The following is a 24,689-nucleotide window of genomic DNA, read 5'->3' on the forward strand; positions in this document are numbered from 1 at the left end:
ATCATTGTGAGCAGGGAATAAAAATCTATGTCTCTCCAAAAGTTGCACTAGAGACACAGGATGAGATTGTTTTGATAAAGTACATATTTCTGTCATGGAAAGTTAGGAGTAATCAAAGTCTCTATAGTCCTTTGATAGACAAATCAGTGTGTGTAGCTGGGGTATGTTCTACTGAGGGCTACTGGTTAATAGCCTTTTGTTTTACTTCATGCATTTTCTATCACAGCAACGGTCTGGTTGTCCTTCTCTGCCAGGCCTTTTCATAAGATTTTGCTTAATGAAATAACTCAGCCTTCTGTTAGTGAGAGCATTGTGCCAAGATTTCTGATGCTAAGGTTTTATGGTATATACCTTTGTTTATTGCAGAGTAGTGCACTAGAAATTGAACTTTATTCCTGAAAGTTCAGTTCATAATTCTGAAAGGAGAAAGTCCGCTTGAAACTGCTTTTGCATGTAGTTTTAGGTTTCAGAGCTTTAAATGCTACCCTTGCACTGCATTTAAATTGGCTGAAGTTAGCAGCTGTTCATGAGATCCTATACAAGCACATGCTTCTGTAAGAAGAAATATGTAGTATAACCACAAGCGTACTCTAAAAGCTGAAATTTGAGTGTTGTGGTTTAACCTACATAAGCTCTGTTAAAGCTGAGATACAACAGGATGAGCCAGAAAATACAAAGAAAGAGTTGGCATTCCTTTCTTCTGTGCTCGTCATGAAGGTGTGGGCTGTAAAGAACATATCCATTCTCACCTCCACAGCAAATTCTTCGCAGTTTAATGTGGTGCTTTTTTTTCAGTAATTGTTGTTTATATAATGGCAAATGTGAATTTGAAAGAATTTACTTGATCTTTTATGGAAGTTTGTAGTTACAGATTACTTGATACATATTACTCTGTTATGCTATTATAAACACAATATCAAAAGAGGCCGTCTACCTTGTTTCTAATCTAGTCTTGTTTTATGTACATATTTCACAATAAGCCCTTTAAATTTCCTCCCGTGTTTATATATATATATATATATATATATATATATATATATGTATGTATGTATATTTGTTTGTTTGTTTCAGAAGAAAGAAACTTTCTGGTATTGCTAGATGTACAAAATAGACCAGATAAGCAATATTTTTTCTTAGTATCTTTCACAGAGCTTCCCTCGGGCTGTAAAAATGCTTACTGTATGAGAACTATCTCTTTGTTCTGCATCATATGAAAAATTAATTTGCATTTCAGTACAAATGTATTGGTTTCAAAAATGCTGTTTTGGTTTTATTTTTTCAGAATTTGGAGTTCTGGTGATCCATCATGGGGAACCATGTAGGAAAACGAGAACATAGCACTGACAAGTCAACCAAGGTAAGTCTAGAAAATTGAAGAGGAAAGGCCACTTTCAGAAATATGTATGTTATGAAATATATATATATATATATATATATATATTTTAGTACATTAGTGAGTTTACCAGATCACTTTCACCACTACTATTTTGTACTTGTCACTGTAAAATGACCACCTTTTTTTTACAGAGGGTCAATGACATTTGGCCAAACCAGGATTTTACTGTGCTGGATTCAGTGAGAGAGGTGATGTTTTTCTGCATCAGATCTGTAGCTAATAAAGAGCTTCTCAGTCATGGTGGAGATGGTTGAAATGAGCCTCAGAAGTGTGATATTGCAGAAATTTTTAAAGAGCCAGTGAGCTGAATTATGTTGTGCATGTTGACGGCTTTCCATTTGGGCAGTCTTTGGCTTTATCCATAAGAAAGAAACTATGTAGAAACAAGTAAAATAAGAGAATTCTGAAGGAAAAGGTTGTCAGTCTGAGGAGATACAACTTTAAAAATCTCCTTACGAGGAGGAAAAATAAAAATATGAGGAGTGTCAAAATGTTCATTAAAAGTATTTGCTTTCTAAACTTCTGCTGACATGGTTGTGTATTTTGTACATAATGTGGTATTCTGTTTGCCTTGTGATAATATCTTGTTTATTTGTTTTGCTACATTGTACCGGAAGATAATTCACACATATATTTAAAAAAATGGTTTTTCTATATATAAAACTGAGATGTTTCTTGTTGTTAGCTATTGCTAACTTCCCTCCACCCATCTCCACCCAAAAATAAGAGTTTACAGTCTGAGCCCATGCTGTATAAAGCTATTGCCCTTTGCATTGGACAGATGATATAAGCAGATAGTTCTGTGCTTTATCTGGAGGAATGTGGGTATTTTGCATTGCTGTGGCAGATAAGCAGCTATCCCTAAAAAGGTATATAGACTGGAATTTATACAGTTGTTAGTTCTGTGCCATCTCCTTCAGGAAAGGCAGAAGAAGATGGGGAGAAATGGGAGAAAACAGCAGGAAGAGAGGACAACTGCCTAGATATGGATTTGGCTTGTGTTTGTGCAGTATTTTGCAAAATGGTTTTGTGGCCCAAGTTTCAGTTTCAGTACAAACAATAGTGTGGGCCTCAAGATGTGGTCTTGTAGTGACCGGTCTTGTACACTTCCTGTCTAAAAAAACTCTGTTGTGCAGATCCAGCCAAGTCAAATGCAACGAACAGATGTATTTAGCCAAGTACTTTGATACTTTCTGACAATGGGTGTGAGATCCTGCAGGTGTGATACAGCAGCTACCCTGAGCTTGATGGGCTGTTGTGCACTACATATCCCCTGCTTTGGTCTTTGAGTACAAAATCTGATTAGAAAAAAACGCATCATAACTTTTCTCTCCCTGTGGAATCACATGTGTGTCTGATGCATCTGGGTGGCAGGTGAGTGAGTTGCCAGGCACATGGAGCTTCAAAAAGGAAAAGATTATTCAAACTGTAGCAGGCGATGCAATAGTTCTGCAGTGGTGAGCAAGAGTCAGGTGTCCGTGAGTCTTGCACTCAGTGTGTAAGACAGGTGTACAAAGAAATGGATTGCTGCAATTTTGTTTTAATTCCTTCTTTTTTCCCAATTAGTTCATGGGCAATACTTGATTCTGTAAGCAAAACAAGATTAATTTACCTAAAATATTTTTGAAGGGAAAACATATTTCTGTAGCAATATCTTCTGTCCCTCATCCTTCTAGAGTGACAAAAAAAAAAAAAGACTCCAAACAGCAAACCCCTAAACTTTAAAATAGGCAATGCTTGATCCCTTTATGTATGTAAGACACTAACTATGTCACAAGAAATAAGGCCACAGAGCTAAAATCAGGAAATCTATGGGTAAGGTGTTACTATGTATTCCACATGACTAATCAGTCTTGATTCGTTTCTTACAGGAAGCATTAAAGTTACCAGCAGTAGTAACCATGTGTCATACACTTTTTTTTTTTTTTTATTTTCTAAGCTGAAAGTAGCTTGTTTGTTGAATATAGCTGTAAATTAGAACTGTTTTGCCACCAGTCTTGCAGTGTGTTATGGGAGACAATTGCTGAAGGCTTGCATAGACTACAGTGGAAATGCTTAGTGCCTGTCCTTGTGCTTCACAAAATAGAACTGCAGTGAAAGAGACTAACATCTTGTTAAGGGTCTTTCTGAAATTCATTACTTGTAACTTCAGGCTGTTTATTATATTTTATTTCCCAAAAATATAGTACCGAAGAACAATATCATTTCAGGCAGCTGCTTTGAATCTGTGGTGCCAGGTTTGCTGCACAAACACTGTACTGGCTCCTGAACTGATGGACTAGTTCTCCACATGCCTATTTTGTGTATGGTGACATCAGCAAGAGAGTTGTGAAACTGCAGCAGTGGTCATTCTTGGTTGTCCGATAAATGTCCTGTAATACAGCAATTATTATGGGGGTTTTTTTTGAGTTTGCATCTAGCTTTGCTTTACTTTCAGTAAATTTGGGTATTTGAATTACAAAATTAGAAATAGAGATCTGTAGATCAATTATTTCATCGAATGTCTAACATGACGCCAAGATGCTTTCAAGTAGGGAAACTTACAAAAGACAACAAGACAGCTTCCCCTGCTGTGATACTTCTCTCAAAATATTGTTCTTCTCTTGATTATAAATATGCCAAGCTACAGTGATTATTTAATAAATAATAAGAGGTACTGTGAAATTAATTGGATGCTTTGAAAAACAGTTGGTCTATTTTACCTAAGTAATGTTGCAAATATTTGCAAACCCCTCAGTTTTACTCAAAGCAATAACATATTCCATCTCATGTCTGTCAGATTTCTTTCTCTTGTATTTAATGGATCTGATTTTTGTAAGATACATAAAAATTATTCAGTGAACCCAGCAATTTCTCTTCTTTCTTTTTACTTTGGATGCTATTAGACTTGACTGTCTCTTAATGCATTAGTAAACATTTAAGTATTTATTTTGTTTAACTTTGTTCTTAGCTTGGATTTAAACTTACATAAATATATCTAAGAACAGCAACGGCAAGAAAACAAAAAAAAAGTGTGGTCCTTCATGCTCCAAGTTCCTTCAAGTTCTTGGAGAGCTAAATGTAGAAGAGTAAATAACTGAAGTTTTATTGGTCTTTGTTTGGATTTATAGTTAACGTGTGTCTATGTGGCACCGTTCAGCTACAAAGAGCAACGTGCTCTTTTGTAATGAAGAAAGCTGCTTGAAAGAATTACAAGAGTGCAGTTCTCTGCTACTCTCTCTGTTTTGATTGTCTCCCTCAGAAAAATCTGCACAGCCTATATATTGCCATCCCAAAATCTTTGAACCTACGTGGTACCTGTCAGAACTGGCCCTTAACTTCGCTGGGGTTGGAAATAAGTTTTCTGGTATCGTCGCATCTATTCCATAGAGACTCCCAAATGTACCAAGTCCACAGAGCCTGGTTTCTGTGTGTCCCAGGACACATACTACTGTGGGAAGCTGGAAACCAAGTTTGTGACCTATGATAACAGATTATAACTCACTGTCCTGCCATGTCAAGGGATTACTTGAGAAATTTATACAGACCTGGAACATGTTAGATTATTGGTAATACTGGATTATTTACCTATTTTGTGTCCTTGACGTACCTGGGACATGCTGCAAATAAACACTAAGAAAACAAACCCAATTGCTGCATCTGATATCTAACTCTCAAATCCTTTGAGAGATATAAATTGCCACGGTACATTGGTTTCTCACAGGGAAAAACTGAAAACAGGCACTCAGTCTACAATTTGATGTCTTCTTTGAACCAAAATCTATCTGTTAACAATGACCAAGTCTTGCCATGTAGTAAACTTATGAAAAAGCTTGTCTTTAATTTTTCCATGTATATATAATACCTAGAATCTGCCATGTGTTTCATAGTGCTCGATTTGATAATTTTAATAAACTAACTGGTTCTTAGTGTTTAAGGAGAATTTAGTATAAAAAGTTCAAGCTAGATTGCTACAGTGAGCATGTATCAATAAATTGTATGGTTTCTATGCTGTTTCTGAGGAGCTTCTGTTTTCTCTCCTCTTTTTTTTCCTTGATTGTCTTGCTAATGTTCAGAAACTTGCACCCTGCACAACTTTACTCCCTGTAACATTGGCAGAAAGTTTTCTGGCTCTTCTTGAGGAGAAGGAGGTGAATTTCTGGCTGGTAGTTGTATTGTTCGTCTTGTAAGCGCTCAGTGATCAGTAAGCAAAAGACTTTTCACACTGATCTCATCTGATGCTCTACCTCTCATGGTTGCGAGTGCTTACAGACCTCAGCCATATGTGTAGTTTTTACCAGGTGCTTCCAACAGATGAAGTAATTTTATTTGGCTCTATTAAGTGCTCTGAAGTGTCATTTTCGTAAGATAGAGGTTTATATGTATTAATAGTGACAGTTTGAGAGATACTTGACATACAGCTTATGTGGATGTTGAAGTCTAGGATGTGCTTTTCTGTTAAAACAAAAACACCCCCCCAAAAAAAACAAAACAAAAACCTGCCCAAACAAAAAAACCTCAAAAAATAAAAAGTCGCACTTGATTTTATTATGTTTAAATAAATAGTCTTATTACCATATAGAAATTAAGCAGATTGCAGCCTTTTCATTTTTTTCCTGATATCGAAGTTGTATAGAACTATTTTTGTTTTCTAGCATATTTGTGTGTTTTTTCAGAGTTTTACCTTTTGTAGTAAAGCAATAAAGACCATGGGCTCTAGTAGTGTGTTCTTTTTAATTTGATACGTTGATTAAAACACTTCCTCTCAAGCCAATATCTTTCTGAAGGCAAAGGAAAAATAGAGAAAAACTTTAAAATGTTGAGAGATTTGATTAGCGTTTTCACTACCTGGTTTTACAGGTTCCAGACTGTAGAAATTCTTGTGACTGACCAGCGTCTGGTTAAGCTGGTGCCTGGTACAAGGAAGTGCTGCTTTTGGAAGAGGCAAATACACTTCTAGCGTGTGAAGGGAAGTTCTGAGCAGGCAGGTTAAGCAAGACCAGCAAAATTTGATAGATGTCTGTTTTCTTCAAATTCTGCCATTGACTGAGATTTGGCCTTGAGCAAATCCTGTTGTGCTCCCTCTATCCTCCTATTTAGTTTCTTAACCTTTGTAGTGTCTAAATGTTTTTTTTGTTGGTACAGATGCAGTGTCATTCTGTATTAATAGTGGTACTTGGAGACCTTGAGTGGAGCCTTCAGGTACAAATGTGCTTCAGCTAGTGAGGTGATATCATAGTGATACAGAAATGAAGCCTCTGAGAATGCAGAGTGTGCAGTAGCTGTGACATCTGTCCTCAAAAACTAACCTTAAGACCATCACTCAGTGTGGTATTGGAAGCCTATGTCTAATGTTTAAGTAGGCAAGTAGCTCTACTATAAAGTGAAATAGACCAGTTTATGTGTCTAAAATTCAAGTAATGTGTTTGAATAATTGATTGTTCATTAAACTCTTCACGTGCTGAATTTAATAGGGTCAATTGTATTTATAATATTTAATCTTTCTAGTGTCTAAAATAAACTAAGCTCATTGCAAGCATGTGTGGAAGATAAACTGTCCCTGGTTCAGAGCTGAAACTTTTACGCTTCCATGTTTCCCTTTGTTGTGTGTATGTGAAGGCCAATGAAGGTGCAGTGCTCTGCTGTGCAGGGCTGGACTTGATGATCCTTGTGCGTCCCTTCCAACTCAGGACATTTTATGATGCTGCATTCTGGTCAGTGCCACAGCACCTCCTATTAGCATTTAAAGAGCTGCCTGAATTGTATAACCTTGGCAGAATGTTGCTGGATCCATATTTTCAGTGAAAACATGAGTAAATATATAGGTAACTGTTATGTGAAGTAAGTTGAAAGTGTGCTTTTCTGTTGTGCACACAACTGAGAAGTAGTAATGTTTCCTGATTTAGGTCTCAAGCTGGTTGAGCTTGCCTGGGTGTGAAAGGAAGAGGTGCAGCTGCTGTGGTTTTGGCTGCGGAGGAGTTGTAGGGTCTTGGGCTTTGTTCTCCCACCCTCAGCCTGCAGAACTGACTAGAAGAAGAGGGAAGTACGCTCTATACTTTTTAAGGTCTTGTGCTTCAGATGCCATGCTGTCGTGGTGTCGTTTCCTATAGTTCCCTTCTTGTTAGCTTTGATATAGACCTGGATAAACATCCTCTCAATTGAGTTTATGACAGTACCAGTTAAATTGGCAAGGAGCTGGAAGAACAGGGGTGTAGCACACTGCACATTCTTTGTGAACTCCCTGTGAACTGTTCTAGTTGCTGAGATGGCTTTTTTTTTTTTTAAATAATAATAATAATAAGACTCAGCTGATACTTTAGCCTGCTAACATGTGGTGACATGTTGTATTACCTGTTCTGAAAGTGGGTGAGATAGGTCGGCGTAACAAACTAGAATTTCCATTAGTTATATTTGAGAAAAGCCTAAAACCTTTGTATTACTTTAGAACGTATTACTTTAGAATGGAGTTAGATCCATAAAATCAGTTACAGTGAAGTGTGTTCTACTTTTTGGAGAGCTTGCTGAGCTTTACTTGTGGTACCTGAGACCAAACCGTCACAGAATTTCCAGCAGCTAAGACAATGACTGGTAAACCTGTCCTGTAGCTTTTATCAAAGTATTAAGTCCTGTATAAGAGCATTTTGAAGTTTATCCTCATCTTCTTCCCTAATGCTAGTTCTGTTGTCTTTGGTGCTCCTTGGCAGCAGCTGGGAAGAGGAGCACTGGTGCCACATTTTAGTTTAATTCTGTTTCACACACTTGTAGTGTGACTGTGCAGCTAGGTCACTGTAACTAGTTGTGAGACTTGGTTTTACACTGTGCATTGGTACAAAGCCAAAACTCCCATGTTCTGCTGCGAGGAAAGAGGAATTCCACATTGCTAAGGCAAGTCGAATCTTGCTCTTGTTTGTAAATTCAGCAAGTGTGAAATGGACGTTGGAAGGAAAAAGATACAGGGCTTTCCCATACAAAATATCACTTTAAGAGTAGCTTCTTTTTGCACATCAGATACTGAAGATGAACAATAAACAGTGATTTCTTACGTAATTGCAGTTATTTATACACTGAGTAAATTTAAATTGTCTGCGACTACAGTTCAGAAACTGATTTTTCCACTTTGAAATAAAATGTCATGGAATGTTTTTCCTTTTTACTTAACTTTCTCATGCCCTTTGCTTTAAGTTGATGGAAATACCTAGGTAGCATTTGCTGGAGGAAGAAAAATGGTTTTTGCAAAAGGAAATTGAAAAACTTTTAAGCAGGCTAGTATGACACTATTCTTGATTGCTGAGATAAGGTTCACTCTTAAGAACCAACCATCTGATCTTTTAATGCATCATTGCATGGATGTGGCCACAAAAATATAAAAATGTACATAGAGCTGAAAGCCCCAAGATACAACCACTTACCCTGGGTAATTAGGGGGACTTCTGAGCACCAGTTATAATCCAGAAGAGGTAATAACGGAAGTCTTGCGTTTTTGTCACAGTGCCACAGAGTGACATTCACATCAGTGTAACTGCAATTAGCTAGAACTGAAAGATAGCTTTAGAGAGGCATGAGGGCATCTAGCTTACTAGTGAACTCTGTGCAGCTCAAAAACCACAGAAAAGACCTAAGAGCCAGAAATCTTAGCAAGTCTGTCACTGATGAGATCAGTTACCATTCTGTGTAAGAGCTTAAGGATTGGATTTACTGTTGGTAGTGCTGAGGTTTTCCAGTGAGTTATGGAATTTCCAGTATACTGCTAATGTCTCAGTTAAAAGGTACTATCTGAGACTGTTACATTGAAATCAGTGATTTTTTTTTTTTTTTGGTTTTGTGGTCATAAGTGACTTAAATGTCTAGCACATTTTCCCAGCCTTTCACACACCCCCTCTTCCTTCCTCCCTGTATCTTCCTTCTCCTTCTTACAGCCAGTTTCTGTCTGCACGCTACTTTCTGCCAGCATCTCCATCTCTCATACAGTCTAAATTCAGTGTCATGTTTTGATTTTTCTGAAATTGGAAATAATACTTAATTGCTAATGGTGCAGTTGCATGCTCAGAAACAGCAAAGAGATGACCAGCTAACAGGCAGTCTGATCAGGAAGGTGGGAACACTGTAGGAGAAGAGAGGGATATACACTTGGAAATGTTTTTCCCTTCCAACCAGCTTTCCCTCTCTGTGTTGACATACGATTTCCAGCAACTATCACAGCCTAGCACAATACATTGCTTTACAAAGCAGTCCAGTAGTGCCATTGACAAAATTCGCAAGCTGAAAGTCCAAACTGTCTCCTTTTGTTTTTATGGCCAACTGTCATCTACATTTTTATGCTGTTTTGTCACAAGTTTGTGTTGCTTTTTTTGCATTTCTACCTTGTTCCTGTTAAAGAATTTGTTTTATGCAGAAAACTGAAGAATTGCTGTTGAATTCTTTTCGTGAAATGTGGCTAAAATATGTCAATGTGAAGTGGAATTGTGTGCAAAATCCTTGTATGCATGCATATATATGTATGTACACATCCATATTCTAAAAAGTACAAGTGTATATTAAAAAAATATATATGTAAATATTCAAGTATATATTCAAGTATAGATACTCTGCATATAGCCCTGTATGGCTGCAAATGTGCTCGCTGTATGAGACTCAAAAGGCAAGACCAGTAGCCATCCACCCTGGGGAGTCTGGCTGTCCGTTCTGATCTTCCCTGTGAACTACAGGCTAAATGTTTTCTTAATGTTGAGCCAGACCTTTCTAGTGCAGATGAAATGTCCCTTATGGTACACAGTGATAAAGCCTGAATAATCACTGTCTTTTTTTTTTTTTTGACCAATGTCTGAAATTCCAGACAACCCTTTTTTTTCATTTGTTTTGAGACTTGGCAGATAAAAGGCTGGTGAATGTGAGACTCTGAGAATCTCGAGTCAGTGCCCGTAACAGTTGAGGAATGTTTATATTTCGTAAAATATAATAAAGATGTCTCAATAATTACTACTATGTATTTAAAAATTAAATATCTTTAAGAATTTAACAAATATATTGTATAGATAAATATATCTGAGTGTTTTAGGAAAGGCTTTAGAACTCACAGTAGCTGAGACCCACTGCACAAAGTAACGATTGTTTTGTCTTTGGCACAGTGCTACACAAAAAACTTGGTAGGTTTGGGATGATTTATGTTATTCTGGAGCTTGGTCACATGAGGTGAGATTTTTAGGTCAAAAGCTGTACATTATTAAGACTAAAACTTAGTTTTTTCCACTGAGAGAAATAACTTGCCTTATGCTGCAGGATACTTGGTGATGGAAAGAGATTCTCCCTTATGGTGTGGTGCTAATCTTCAGTTTGTTTTAGAATCAAATTTGTGTTCAGTGAAGACTTACGTAATATATTTTATCTGAGGAGGATCTGAACCGCTGTAATCCATTACATTCAGATTGACTTAAATAAAGTGTGTTTATTTGTAGGTGCTGACAATGTGAACCTGAACATTAGGATTCTTGCAGATTCATTTTCTCAACAAATTACTTTTGATGTTGATTTTTTTCTACAATTCTGTATTTCAAAAAATATAATTATTAATAAAAGATTTTTATTTATATTTTGGTCAGCTAATTTCTTGCCTTATAAGTAAAGGTATTGGTAAGTAGAAAAAAATAGGTGAAATACCTACTTAAAATTAGGCTTTGACATTTTTCCTCTTACTTTGACCTCAGTGCTTTGTGTTTTAATTTCCTGCAATCCTCTAGGGAGGCAAAGGACATAATTCCATTCTGGAATTTCTTCAGTGTACCTCTTCTGCCTGTTACACTCTTTTGCTTTCCTCTGGTATCTTGTCTGTTGTTTATAATTTTATTATTATTCTTTTAACCTGTATTTTATAGACCCTGTGAGGATTGATAAAACCATCTAAAAATGAAAGTTTTATGGAGGTTGGGGAAAGGAAGCCAGAAGGTCACTGCTAGTGGATGCATTCAGGTGGGATGGGGAGCCTTGAGTTATAATACCCTCTCACCAGGTTGTCCAGGTGTCCTGGCCAGTGACGTTTAACTCCGAGTACATGGACAGGCAGGGGACCAAGCCCTGTGTCTGCCTTTGAAAAGGGATGCTGAGATCTTTCAGGCATCACATTCTACTCTGGGATTTTGCAGAAAGAGTTTATAATGCAATGGGATAATGCAGTTGATGCTATAATAACACTGTATTGCAGCTGTTGAGTCACGTGATTATGGGAGAATAAAATATTTGTGGCATTTTGGAAGCTTATGGGGCTTGCCGTGTCGACTTTATACCAACTAAATTGTAGGTCTTTGATCACTTCCGATTCAGCCTCTTGCTGCTGGATGACAGGGATGGGAGACCCTCTGAATGTGTCTTATGTTGAGCCCACAAGGGAGATGGCTCCACCAGGAGCAGGGGGTGGTTTGGCTTCAATCTCAGCCCCTGAGCACTGGTCTCAGCAGTTGACAAGTCATTCTGTTTTTTGCCCCAATGATCTTGTTTTAACCAATTAGGCTACAAAGCGTGGGCTGGCAGAGCAGGTGCAGAACTGCTTTATTCCATGCAGAGAGCCAGATGGCCGGTTAATTGTCCCAATCACTGAGTAAGACTTGGCCAGGTCTCCTGCGCAGTTCTCAATTCTGCTGCTGTGCTGCCAAGTTGGGTTTTGTGGCTTTAAGAAAACGAGGACTTCAGGGACATCTCTAAGCATCTGGACTTAGTCACTATTTAGCGTGGTTAGTTTCAAACCTTGAAATGGCTCCTGGCTGGGTTTTGTTTCCTTAAAAGAAAAAAATGCCTGATGCTTAACAGGAGTAAAGACTTTTTGGTCTGAGTTAAGACATCTCGCTTGTTACAATATTGTTAGTATTGAGGTATAGTTGCAGTGGAGGAAAAAGCTTTGAAGTAGGAGCCTGTATTTTGAAAGATTGATTCTGTGGGATTTTGCAAAGGGAACTTGTATCTGTTGAGTTACCTATTACAGGAGAAGAGTTGGAGGGAGGGTGGGATTTTGAGGGGAGAGTATTTTGGCTTGCTAGAATTTCCAGAATCCTTTTCTAGGATAGTAATTCTTAACTCTTAGGAAGAAATGGGAAATGATTATTTGAATGCTGCACTTAAGAAGATGTGCTAGAATCGTTTTCTAAGGGGTCATAAACTTGCTAATAGAATTGCAAATGAAATGTGTTTGCTTATCTATGTGTTTATACTTAGTCACTCAGTGTAATAACTGCAACTATAGTTTATGTGTAACATCTTGTATAATGCATTTGTTTGTGAAATGCAATATATGTAACTCAATCAAGTTGCTTTTGTGTCAAGATAATCCACTTTTGTTACAATAAATGTTTTTAGGAGATGAAACAGTGGGGTGCTAGAGGCAAAGGATGGGATGAAGCAGAGTAATGTTAATACATCCTTTGCAATGGTAAGGAATTGAACTGAATTGAAAAGATGCCTAGGTATTTCCAGTAGGCCACCTATTTTGTTAAATGCTGAAAAGACAGTCTCTTGGTCTAAAGTGATTCTGAAGTCCCATGGTGACAGTTATTCAAGGGGCTTGAATAGGTTATCAGTCAATTCACAAGTAGCCTGTATATGGGAAGGATCAAATGTGCAAGTTAATACAATACAGCTATTTAAGATTTTATATTTAGAGTTGATAAATCCTAATCTGCCCCCGCCACCCCCCCCGCCACCCCTTTTTTTTTGTGTGTGTCCATCATGTTCCACCTGTTTTCTTCAGCCCTGGATCTGTTTTGCACAGCTTTTCTTTAGTAAAGTTTTGACTGTGGATCTGGCAGTACTACTTATGCATAGAAGTTATGTAGCCAATGGATTTTACTACCTCTAGGGGAGAAGGTGAAGAGCTTTGCATAGTCTGTTGTGCTTATGTCTGAGGTCTGTACTGCATAGTGTACGAATAATACCAGAAAGTCTGGCTGAGGTCTAACTTCTTTGAAGTCATATCTGCTCATTTTTCATTATGAAATACCAGCAAGAGAATGGCAGTGGATATACCTTTTGTTCATGCATAGGTTTTCCCTCTCCAGTTAAATTCTCTGCCTAGAGAAGCAGATGCACATAGCTGGTGCAAATTCAATTTACAGTTCCCCACATGACTTTAATTCCTGTTTGCGTGTAGAATTGAGGCATGGATTTTAGCCTTCACAACACACATGCAGTAATGTAAAATTCTATTTATGCGCAGTGGGTTACTAAGTAACAGTTGCTGAGGGAAGTTCAGTCTTTAACTGCATGACGTCTGTGCACTTGAAATTGCCAGCCAAGTAGTGCATTAACATAGATTTTGCACATTAATGTAATGGGATTTGCTGTGGGCTATGTGTGAGCAAAACCTTGGGAAAAATAACAGCAGTGTAGTTTGAGGAGCTGGACTCTCCACAGACTGGTCTTTTGGGCAGGAGATCAAACCCAGTTTTCCCAGTCTACCTCATCCTCTCTATACCACACCATAATTACGGACCCTAATATATTTGTGTGTATTTATATTTGTATCTACATCTGCCTATAGATATAAAGGTTTCCACATGTAATCAGCGTGTTTTGCATATGTTATCTTCCTTCAGGGGAGGAGGTTGTGGGGCAAACAAACAAAAAGCCTGTTGTGACTCAGGGATAGGTTGGGTGTTGATAATTCAAGGAGAAGGTTGCCTTGAGCTGTCTCTCCTCTAGTAACCGTGTTTACCTCTAATTTTGCGCGGACATTACCAGAGGATTTGTTTTTCCTAAGGATTTATTTTCAAGGATTATTACTTTGGAAAGGTGATATTTCTAGCCTTGACATGGAGCTTATGCTTGAAAAAGATTTCACTTAAGTGAGCAACCTTTCCTTTAAGTCATACTTAAGCTAGGGCTTTGAGCTGGAGACCTTCATATGCTGATGAAAATGAGCTGTTGAACTGTTATGAATCCTACAGCTTTTAACTCATTTCTCTGTTACAGAGTTACTTCGTGTCTGCAAATACTTGGAATATGGGGGTGTGTTTGAATAATTATTGCAGTGGGAAGGTAACGTGAGCTTATTAACTGTATGATTTGCTCATAGTGGACTATGTAGCACTTAATTTCAGTGAGGTTCTTATCATTATGTCTGTCTACATAAAAGATGTGAAAAATAAATTTTGGTAAGTAACTATTGCCACAAAAGTGGCGTAAAAAGAGGCCAGAAACCTTTCCTTCTGGGCAGAAATGAGTCCCAAGTTCTTCAGTGCTCCGTCAGGCTTCTCCTTTCCTGTAACTCTTTGTGACCAGCTATGACTGTTCAAGTGGTTTTAAACTGATTAGCCTCAGCTTTTTGCTCTGGAAGCTGGCATCACTGGTGACAGTATTGACTCCAAGCAAAGTATCTTTAAAGTCTATGGAAGAGGCAAAGCAGAACAAGGGGGGAAAATTTGTCAGTGGAACTCTTACGTACATATCTGTTCTTCCAAACACCTTTCTTGTTGCTGTATAGGGACTCGTGCATCTTTTATCTCAAATGCCCAAGTTTAGGAGAAGTGGGGTTAAGTGTTTTCACTAATGGTGCCTTTCTTTGCCATATACTTCAGGAGCTGCTCGTCAGTTCCCAACATCTGTCATACAATAATTTACAGTCATTTAACTTAAATGGATGCAAAAAATAAACCAAACCTTTTTGGCAAAACTACTTTCTTGTCAGTTGGCCCACAGCTGATCCTTGTGAATGGGGTATCCCATTTGGGCTTTCCATTTGTCTTTATTGAACTTAATGAGTTTCTTGGGATGTAGCCTGTCAAGGTCCCTCTGAATAGCAGCTCTACCTTTCAGTGTACTGACCAGTCCCCCAGTTTGTTATTATCTGAGTCTTTAATAAAGACATTAAATAATATTGGCCTTAGTGTTGATCCCTAAGGGATGTGACTGCTGACTGATGGCCTATTGGACTTTATGGCATTGATCACAATCCTCTGAGCCAGGTGGTCCAACCAGTTATCTCCCCTTGTATTCCACCTACCCAAACCTTATCTTCTTGGTTTGACTGTAAGGCGGGGTGGCAGACTGTGGGAGGCTGTGTCACAGGCCGTGCCAAAGTCGGGGTGTGTGACATGATGCTTTTCTTCTCCTTGGCAGAACCAGTCATTTCATCACAGAGGCTGAGAGGTTGGTCAGATACCATTTGCTGGTGGTAAATCCAAGCAAGCTGTTCCCGCTTACCTTCTATCCTTGGGAACAATTACTGTTAAAACTGTTCTGTCATCTGTCTTTAATAAAAAGATGAAAACAGCCAAGCATTTGAAATGCAATGTATTAAGAATGGCTCTCACTTTACCGATGCATTATTGCCTCTTCACTGTAGATGCAGAGGTTTCCTTTGGGTATGTTCTGTGCTCTACCTTTGACAGTCTTTTACACTTCAATAGAATACTGCACTTCAGGATAATTGACAAAAAAATACTGGGGATGAGACCTCCTTCTTTCAAGACAAATCCACATAAAAGAGAGAAGAGGCATGAAGTGCCCTTCCTACTTGAATTGTGATCCTTGCTTGCTTGAAACCTTGCTATAAAGTTCAACATTGTTCACAGCTTCACAAAGATTTGATAAATTTATACCAGCCTGTATATAGTAACTCTTAATAGTGCAGAGTTAGTGTTGAGTGGTCACAGAAGAAAGGCGACGCTGACTGGCGAAGCTAAAGTTATTTTTTGCTTTTTGATCATGTTTGTTTGTTTGGAGTTTTTTTGTTAGTTTGTTGCTTTTTTTTTTTTTTGTGTGTTTTTTTTGTTTGTTTTTATTTTTGTTTTTGTTTTTGTTTTTTTTTTTTTAATTGAATAGGAAAAGAAGAAGAAAGACCTGAAAATTAGATACTGAAAGAAAAGGTGGAAGTTGAGGAAAAGTGTTTCTGCCTAGAGTTTGAGAAAGACGCCGGCAGTAAATAGAAGTGCTTGCTGGTAGTTCTTCATTTTCTCCCAAGAGCCTGGGGCTTGTACAGATGGTGACTATAAATGGTGCAAAAGTAGCACGTATTTACATAAATTTTTTGTGATGTATGGCTCTTGAATTTCAACATGATACAGATATGTCTGTTCTTGCTGCCCCCCACCATGATACTTTTTCTACTACTGAAGGTGTGAAGGGTTTTTACTAGAGCCACATTGATAAACCAAACTCCAATAAACTGAATCACCTTTTGAAATGTCAGTTTCTATTTGCTTTTTGACTCCCTGAGCGAAAAGGTGGCCTCTCACAGGCGGGGTTGTATTTCTGGTATTATAATTTTTCCTGTCTGTACATGTACATGAGTCTTTCATTGTCATAACTTCTGATACTCCTTTGTGTTGGTAGTAGAAAAGACAGACACTTATTTTTACAATCAGTTGGAAATTTCTATTCCCCAGTCTTTCTCGGGTTTGTTTTCTTTGTTTGAATTTATATATTGGAAAAATGGTAGCTACAGCTGTTTAAAACAATACTGTCCCCGTAAACGGTTTGATTTAAAAACACCACAAAAAACCCCACACAAACCCCAACAGAACAAAAAGTGCTCCTGAAGAACAGGATGGTGTACAGTGCAGATGGAATCTCTCTAATTCAGTGATTAGATTATCTGTTCATGCTTTTCAAAAGGTATGAGAACAGCAGTGTGAAATATTTACCTTATAGAGCATATATCTTATCTTGTGCATCTGAAGACACTTTTGATAAATCATTTCTGATCGCATTCATTTTTTTATGGTGTACGTAAATGCAAGCAACTGGGTCTACAGGAAAACCCACCCTACTTCCAGGTGAGTAATAGTGTATATTTGCTGATGAATCAAGTGTCACCTGGGACTGAAGAGGCACTAAGTGTGAGACACGAGTCATTTCCTTGGGCTCTCAAGCTTTGTTGTACCATTGGCTCATTGCAGCAAGCAGCAATGGCTAACTCGAGGTGACTATTTCTGAAAACTGGAAATGTGTTAAAGTAAGATTTTACCTATACTCATTGCATATGAAATCAACAAGACATAGAATCACAGAATCATTTTGCTTGGAAGAGACCCTCAGGATCATCGAGTCCAACCATAACCTAACTCTAGCACTAAACCGTATCAATAAGAACCTTGTCTTGTTAGAAACTAGCCAAGTCACTTGACCATAGTGTGGGTAGACACTTAAATCACATGTGTAAGTATTCACATCTGCGTGTTAGAGTGTGGGCTGCGTTAGAGTGTGAGTGTGCTCCAGAGGAGGGCACCAGTGTCTGAAGGTTGCAGTGGAACTGGTATAACAAACCACTGGGTGACCTGGTAGACACAACTCACTGAGGTCGGACTCTGAGTGACAGCCCTTACCATGTCTAAAAGCCCCAGCGACTTCAGGTGCTCTGACTGGGTTTAAAATACATGCTTGTTAAAGCGCATTTATCTTACAACTGCATAAATGTTCTGGTATTACTGCTGCTGAATGAAACAATGCATCCTCTGTTTCCTTGTAGCTTGCTGCTTGCGTTAGGGAACCTTTCTGTGCCACTTATGGGGCAACTAATGAAATTGGCCTCTGCCATTCATTAACATCGGTGGCTCTTCAGGGTTTGGTGGTTTTGTTGTTGTTTTTCCCCTCACAGTAGTCAGTGCAATTTGAATGCCAATTTGAACATTTTAAACACAGACTGAACAGTTGCCTAAAAATATGCAATTAAAATGTTATCTTTTTGGGCATCTATGGATAAACAATTGGGTTTGGTTTTTTGTTTTTGTTTTTTTTTTTCAACAAATGTATTACCTCTTAGACTTATTATTCCCTTCTGAGATGGGAAAGTTATTGAACATGCAGGTTAGTATTTCAGCTTGCTAGTTTGGTACATGTGTTACAATGGTCCATTTTTCTTCTAATCATATTGGTGCAATTGTAGCTCTGCACAGTAGTTCTTGTGGGGGTGCCTCTGTGTTGGCTTAAAGCATGGAGAAAAGCATTGTTCTCTTGTTTTGCTTTTAGAGAACAGAATAAGAAGCAAAATTATGGGAAGATATTTCTAGCTTTACACAAATCATGGATACAATGCCATTTATGGTGGCTGGCAACTTTTACTCTGAAGGCATTCACCTTTGTGAAAAGCTGAGCTGTCTTTACTGGTGAGTTCAGTAGAGCCTCTTGCTTTTGAAGTCTCTGGACTTTCAATTCTCACCATTATCAGTGTCACAAAATTGGTTGCCTCTGAAGAAGCCATCAAAATAGGAGAGGCCAGTTTTTAATGTCATGTCAGATTCCGTGTCTCCTCAGCGTTCTTGCACAGAGTGATAAGTGTGGGTACTGACCTGGTACTTGCTGAAGACTATGAAAGAGCCTATACGATGTCTGAAGAAGAACTGGCTTCCTAATGATTTTCAAATCATAGGATCAAATCTACTTTTCTCTGAAAAATAATGATAAAGCACCAGGATTTTGTTTAGTGCATATGAACACTGTGAAAGGGAAATTATCTCAGTAAGGATCTGTTCCTTCGTTTCTGATAACAGATACTGAGGTCAAAGTAAACAGTGAATGGAAGCAGTTTCTATTTATGTTGGAGACATAATTGTGAAATTTTTCCTTGTTACTGGAGAGAATTTGTTTTGGTTAGCTTTTTTGAGATTCTCCTGACTTTTGTTGTATTGCTTTAGTGTTAATTAGGTGTATTGCTATGTCTTATTTCTTGTATGATTATGACAGTCTTTCGGGTTCAGTTTAGACAGTTTCTTGAAAAATTACTGTGACAGCTAGAATATTTCAGAAAACTGTTCTTCTCTTTAGATTTTGCATTTTGTAGTTGGTAAGGTAACTAGTGATTGTGGGAAAGGGATCCTTGTTTCGCTTCTCTTCAAATGTCTCAGTCAAAATGATAAATTGATTCTAACAGATGTTCTGAAATTGCTCTCTTAAAAATATTCAAAAAAGCATTGTATACATTTCAGTGTTTGTTATTCAGATCTAGGATGAGTGGAACATAGAAAAATATCTAGGATTTTTTCACGTTTAGAAAGTAATTTCATTTAAATATCATTGACAATTATCTACTAATTCACATTTGGTTTATGTGCAAGAGATTTACAGCAGCCTGCTGAAAGGAAAGTCTTGACAGATTTGGGCCCACAGTTGGACGTTAGATGAACAAGTCCCTGGGATGTACTACTGTGGCTTTCTGAAAAAGTAGTTGTTCCTGACTTATGATTTTGATATAAAAATTTGGCATTTAGATTGCTGCTGCTTCCTGATGATTGTCTTGCATGAGAAAGAAAGTTGGTGAGAGCCGATGTGCGAAGTCTGTCCCTTAAAATCAAGTATTTTAAAATGTGTTTTAGCGGTAGTGCCAGAGGAATATTGTTGAATTTGTATTTACTGGATTTCTTTAAAGGAGAGAGAAATCTTTTATGCTACAAAAGGGTAAAAATGTTTTGCAATAACATTATTGATGAAAACCTTTTTTTTACTGAATTGCAGCTTTGATTTACTGTAGCAGGGGAAGATGATCCTACTTTAGGTTGTGGCTTTCCTTTGCAATTTTGCAATTTTCATGCAACTACTACCCAAAATTTCTGATACTGCTTCTTTTTCAAATAAAAACATGGGGAAGATACCTACTTGCCACTGATGATTGAGGAAAATAATCCTTCAGCAAATACTAGTTTTTGCTTAGTGTTTAACATTCCTGATGAGTCTCCATTAGACCCAAGGTTTTAATAAGGTGGAGAATCTAATGCTTGTAGCATATTTTTGATGTGGTTTTACTGTGAGGAACTATTTTTGATACATTAGTTTCTCAATAAACTGATCCTTGATAATATGATCAATGTCTTGCCTTATCTTCACATTATTGTAGAACCACAGAATGTCTCAAGTTGGAAGGGATCCTTAAGGATCATCGAGTCCAGCTCCCCGCTTCTCACATGGCTGCCTAAAACTAAACCGTATGACTAGGAGCATCGTCCTCATGCTCCTTGAAATCTGACAGGCATCAATAGTAAAGGTAATACTAGGCTAGAAATTAACAGGTAGCACCGAGATAGTAAAAATAAAGTATCCTTACTTTTCTGCTCTTAGTGTTGTCCGTGGAGGTTTTTCAACACCTGTGGGGTTTGGTAGAGGCACTTATTTTTTCAAATACAACAGAGGAACCAGACTGACTGCAGAAAATTATGTCCCTGCTCTTGTTTACTATGTCTCTTGTTCCTGATCACTATTCCGTTCCAGTGACTTAAGCTTCAATTTTGGAGGTCTTCTACAAAAGCATACACTTCTGAAGTTAATAGAGGTTTTTTGTTTGTTTTCTTGCCTTTTTTAAAAATTTACCTAAGTGAGAGTCAGAAGGTGTCATAGCAGTGCTTTACAGTTACACAATCTATTGTTGTCTTTATCAGTTTCCTTTAATTAAAAAAAACTTCCACGTCAACTGTATTTTGAAACTGTTATCTGAAAAGAAATCTTTATTTACATTTTGAAAAGGGCAATTGCATTTGGATTATTTTGTAAATATCACCCCCATAAATCTTGACATTGGAAAATATTTTAAGCAGTGTTTGTGCGTTTATTTACAGTACACAGAGGAGTTGTGTTCATTCTGGGAGCACGAAGTAATAAAAGTCAGTTTCTTTCAAGATCATGTATTTAGTATTGGCCTATTTAAATCGAATAGGGAAGAACAAAAACTTGTGTCATTCAGTTACAAAGTCCATAATTTTCTGTCTGGAGTGGATTTGTCCAAAGGGCCCGCGCTGTGTGACTGGTGGCAAGTTCAGGGCAGCTTCTCCCATAACCAGATGTTATGCGGCAAACCTTGCTTCTCCCACCACCCCTACAAAAACCCCAAACCCTTTTTGTACAAGATTTAAGAAACTTTATAATGTTCTCTTATCACAGCACAGAAACAAATGCACCAGTCAGTACTGTGGTCAGAATGTCCTTTGAACCTACAAGTCTTGCAGGTAAATACAATATATATTAGACTCAGGCAACTTGTATGCAAAATTTTTCTTACCTTTGGCATAGAAATACACTTCACAAGGCTAGTGACTGCCACGTGACTGAAACCAGTGAAAATAGTCTTCTAAATCAATATGTTAGAAAAATTCCCTTCTAAAAATTAACTGCTGGTTGTTAAGTTTAATTCTTCTTTTAATTCTTGGCAATTACTTCTTAAATGCTGAAAATACTTTGGTGATTCTTAGGGAGTTGAAGGGATGTAATTTTGAATCTGAAGTGCTTTTACATAGCAGCTTGGGAGCTTTCTTTCCTCATGAGCTAAGAGCTGGGAAGTGAAAACTGAATTAAATTCAAGAACTTGAAAGTCCATTTTTGGCGAGCAGTGGCAATGGTTTCAGGTGTGTTTCCTACTAAGCTCAGAGGGGATTTGGATTAGTCTAGTGTCTCACTGTGAACAGAATAGCGAAAATGTCCTTTAAAGTTTCCTACCCTTCTTAGCCTTTTTTTGTGGTACCCTCCTAACACAGAGCAAGCACTAAAAAGATACTTTGGTTGTTCAGTAAAGGCAGTCTTCAACTGCATATAGAAATGATGCAAATGTATGTGCTGGCATATTCATTTTGCATGTTGAACAATTCGTTGTTGCACGTAATGCAGTTAAGAATAAAATACCGGAAGTGAAATTCGGGTCTCTGTGGAGACTGGTTTGCTGCTGGGGAAACTGGGCAGAGATAAACTGCGTTGGGTGCTGAGTTCCTTCTCTCTGTGTTTAGTTGACACAATTATGCTTCAGCTCTTTGTAGCCCACATAATCATGAGTGCTCCACCTCAATTCTGCAGGCCCAGAGTCTCTACAATTTATATTGAGAAGGGAAACTTTATCAATGTCCTCTTAACAAATGTAATGCTGGCTGTAGAGTCAGGGTGTCAACTGTGTTGGGTTTTTGTCAAAACTACCTGTCCAATGTCAGTTGGAGTACTGTTAAAGGCAGAAGGTTTTCACAGCTGGAGACTGAAAAGATGCTTTTTTTTTTTCCTGATAAAGTGGCAGACTGGTTTATTTCTAATAGTCTTGTATTGTTCTTAGACCTGATGCTTTTACAGTGAATATTTCTGGCGTGCTCTGTAATAACTTTAGTTTTATAATATCACTCAAAATACCTTCTAGGTCATAGAAGGAAGAAAATAATATTTAACTGATATACATATATATTATTGTTTTTACTCATTTAAGACACTCTGAGTATCTTACTGTTCCTGGGGCACTGCAGACAACCCTTTGTGTGATGAAGCAGATTTGGACATGGCTTCAGGCTCTATTTTTTTGTTTGTTTGTCTGTTTTCTTTAAACCTCCATAAGCAGCAGGCAAATGCAGCATCACAGAGCCAGTGTTTGGTGGGAGTCTAGGAAAGGGCTGTGCTCTCTCCTGCGATGATCATGACATCAAGTGTCTGCTACATTGCATTGTGGTTTGGAATGGTGAAGTCTCACAAACGTCCTCCTTTGTGGCCAGCTTGTTTCTAGGTTGCCCATGGGGAAGCATTTGAAGAGCTGCCTCAGTGCCTTTGCTTCCTTTGCCATTTTGTGCAGCTCTGGGAAGGGGCACATGTGTGGCCCTGCCCCCTGACACCCTGCAGAAACCCTCGCACCAAGGTACGGTGGCAGGGCTGTACCATGGCCTTGTGCTCCACAGAGAGGGCTGCCATCTTTTACCTTTGCTCTTCCCCTTGCTAAAAGGGGCAAATACACAGGTTTACTGCCACAGACAGTCCTGGATAGACCCCTAAGGAGCATTAAAGGCTGAGAGCCTCTACTAATTTGGGCAGTGGCAAGTGTTTTGCTTGTTACTTGCTACGGACTGCCAAACTCAAACCTGTTATACAAGAAGTTCTGTGTACAAGATTGAAAGGCAAATTTTGCCTGGAAAATACCCCAAATACTTGTAATCCTCTCGCCCTGACTAGTGATTATTATAGTGCACTTTTAAAAATGATCATAGTTTTGTGTCATTTTTTTTCTTAATTATTGTGCATAATTCTGTAACTACTTGCTAGTTTTTGCGTATCTGTTGTGCTTTTCACATAGATGGATTATTCAGATGACCTTTTTTATCCTTTTCTGGTGTATCAGGTATGTCTATTAATTCTTTTCATATTTTACCAATATGCTAGCATAATCAAGTGGCTTCATTAGCAGAATGAAACAGCATTGCCTTTGTATGCTTTTTTTTTTATACTGAGGTCAGAAAGACCGCGGGTGGCAGCATTTGAAAATTAGTCTGCTGGGGTAGACACTGCCCTTGTTCAAGGTATTAATGAAGCCATTAAGGAGATACACTGAGACTTGAGGCTTCATCATCAATGTTGTGTTTATGACTTAAACCACATCCTTTTCTTGAAAAAATAGAGAGTGAAATATTTGTACTTGCTTAGCATGTGGCTACAATGAGTGCTCAAAGGAAAGCAAATTAGCAAACAGTCTAGATAAAGGTGACGAGTGGACTGTGAAAGCATCAGTATTGATAGATGTAACTCTTTAAACTATTCTGGAACTCTGCTCAAATACCTTTTGTAAAAGAGATTCGCTATTGTGCGTGATGCCCAAAGTGCCTGGGTTTGGTTTTGTTCATCAAGTATTGTTATGGTTCCTCTTTGATTCATTAGGTCAAGAGCTGCATCTGTCAGTCTGCCTGCCAGATGCTGTTTGCAGTGGCACTAAATAGAAAAACCACCTGGCTTCAAAGCAGGCAACACATGTGCTTTAATAACGTTAGTTTCAGGTCAAGGGTTCTGGAGGCTGTCAAAACTCAGCGTGTTCCCTAGTGCGGTTCTTAAATCCTTATATTGATTTTTACAGTTTTTTACGTGTTTGTGTGTGCCCCTGTGCTGTGTGTACATCTGCTGAGATGGGGTTTGCCCTGCTCGGCAGGGCTGGGGTGGGATGGGCAGGGGGAACAGCAAGTTGTAGCTGTGTCCGGACCTGTCTGTGTTTTATGTGATTCACCTCTAGGTTTCCTGTGTACGGTTTCAGGATTAATGTGCACGGTGTGAAAGACACGTGACAGGATTCTTGCTTCATATTGAAAATATTGACCCGGAGCGTATTCTTGTGTCTTGCTTTAGCTTGCCTTTTAAATTCCTTGCTGTTTTATGAGAATTCCCGATTCTATCAGTGTCTTAGGGTACCTATAGAGAAGCAGGTCACTCATACAGCTTTTCTTCTCCCTCTGCCCCTATGAATAGGGTACATGAATTTGGGTTTGTTGTATTTTTTTTCAGTTCATGGGAAGACCTTGACTCTTGCACAAGGTTGTCTGTCCTGGTTTTTATTTTGTTTTGTTTCCCAAATAAACACTGTCATTTTAGCAGCTTGCTCCCAAATGCAATGAGCCTGTGTCAGTGGTAC

General features: G+C 38.2%; 1 protein-coding gene across 5 annotated transcripts in view; it reads left to right on the forward strand.

Annotated features, from left to right (window-relative positions):
• MBP (myelin basic protein) overlaps nt 1-24,689 on the forward strand; it is a 114,204-nt gene that overhangs the window by 25,257 nt on the left and 64,258 nt on the right. For all 5 annotated transcript variants that reach the window (XM_065053002.1, XM_065053000.1, XM_065053003.1 and 2 more), the window contains exon 2: nt 1,283-1,357. In XM_065053002.1, the coding sequence (XP_064909074.1) occupies nt 1,307-1,357 (51 nt within the window). In that variant the 5' untranslated portion in view covers nt 1,283-1,306. The remainder of the gene's footprint in view (nt 1-1,282; nt 1,358-24,689) is intronic.

Source organism: Columba livia, chromosome 2, assembly GCF_036013475.1.
Source record: "Columba livia isolate bColLiv1 breed racing homer chromosome 2, bColLiv1.pat.W.v2, whole genome shotgun sequence".
In the NCBI taxonomy this organism is placed as follows: domain Eukaryota; kingdom Metazoa; phylum Chordata; class Aves; order Columbiformes; family Columbidae; genus Columba; species Columba livia.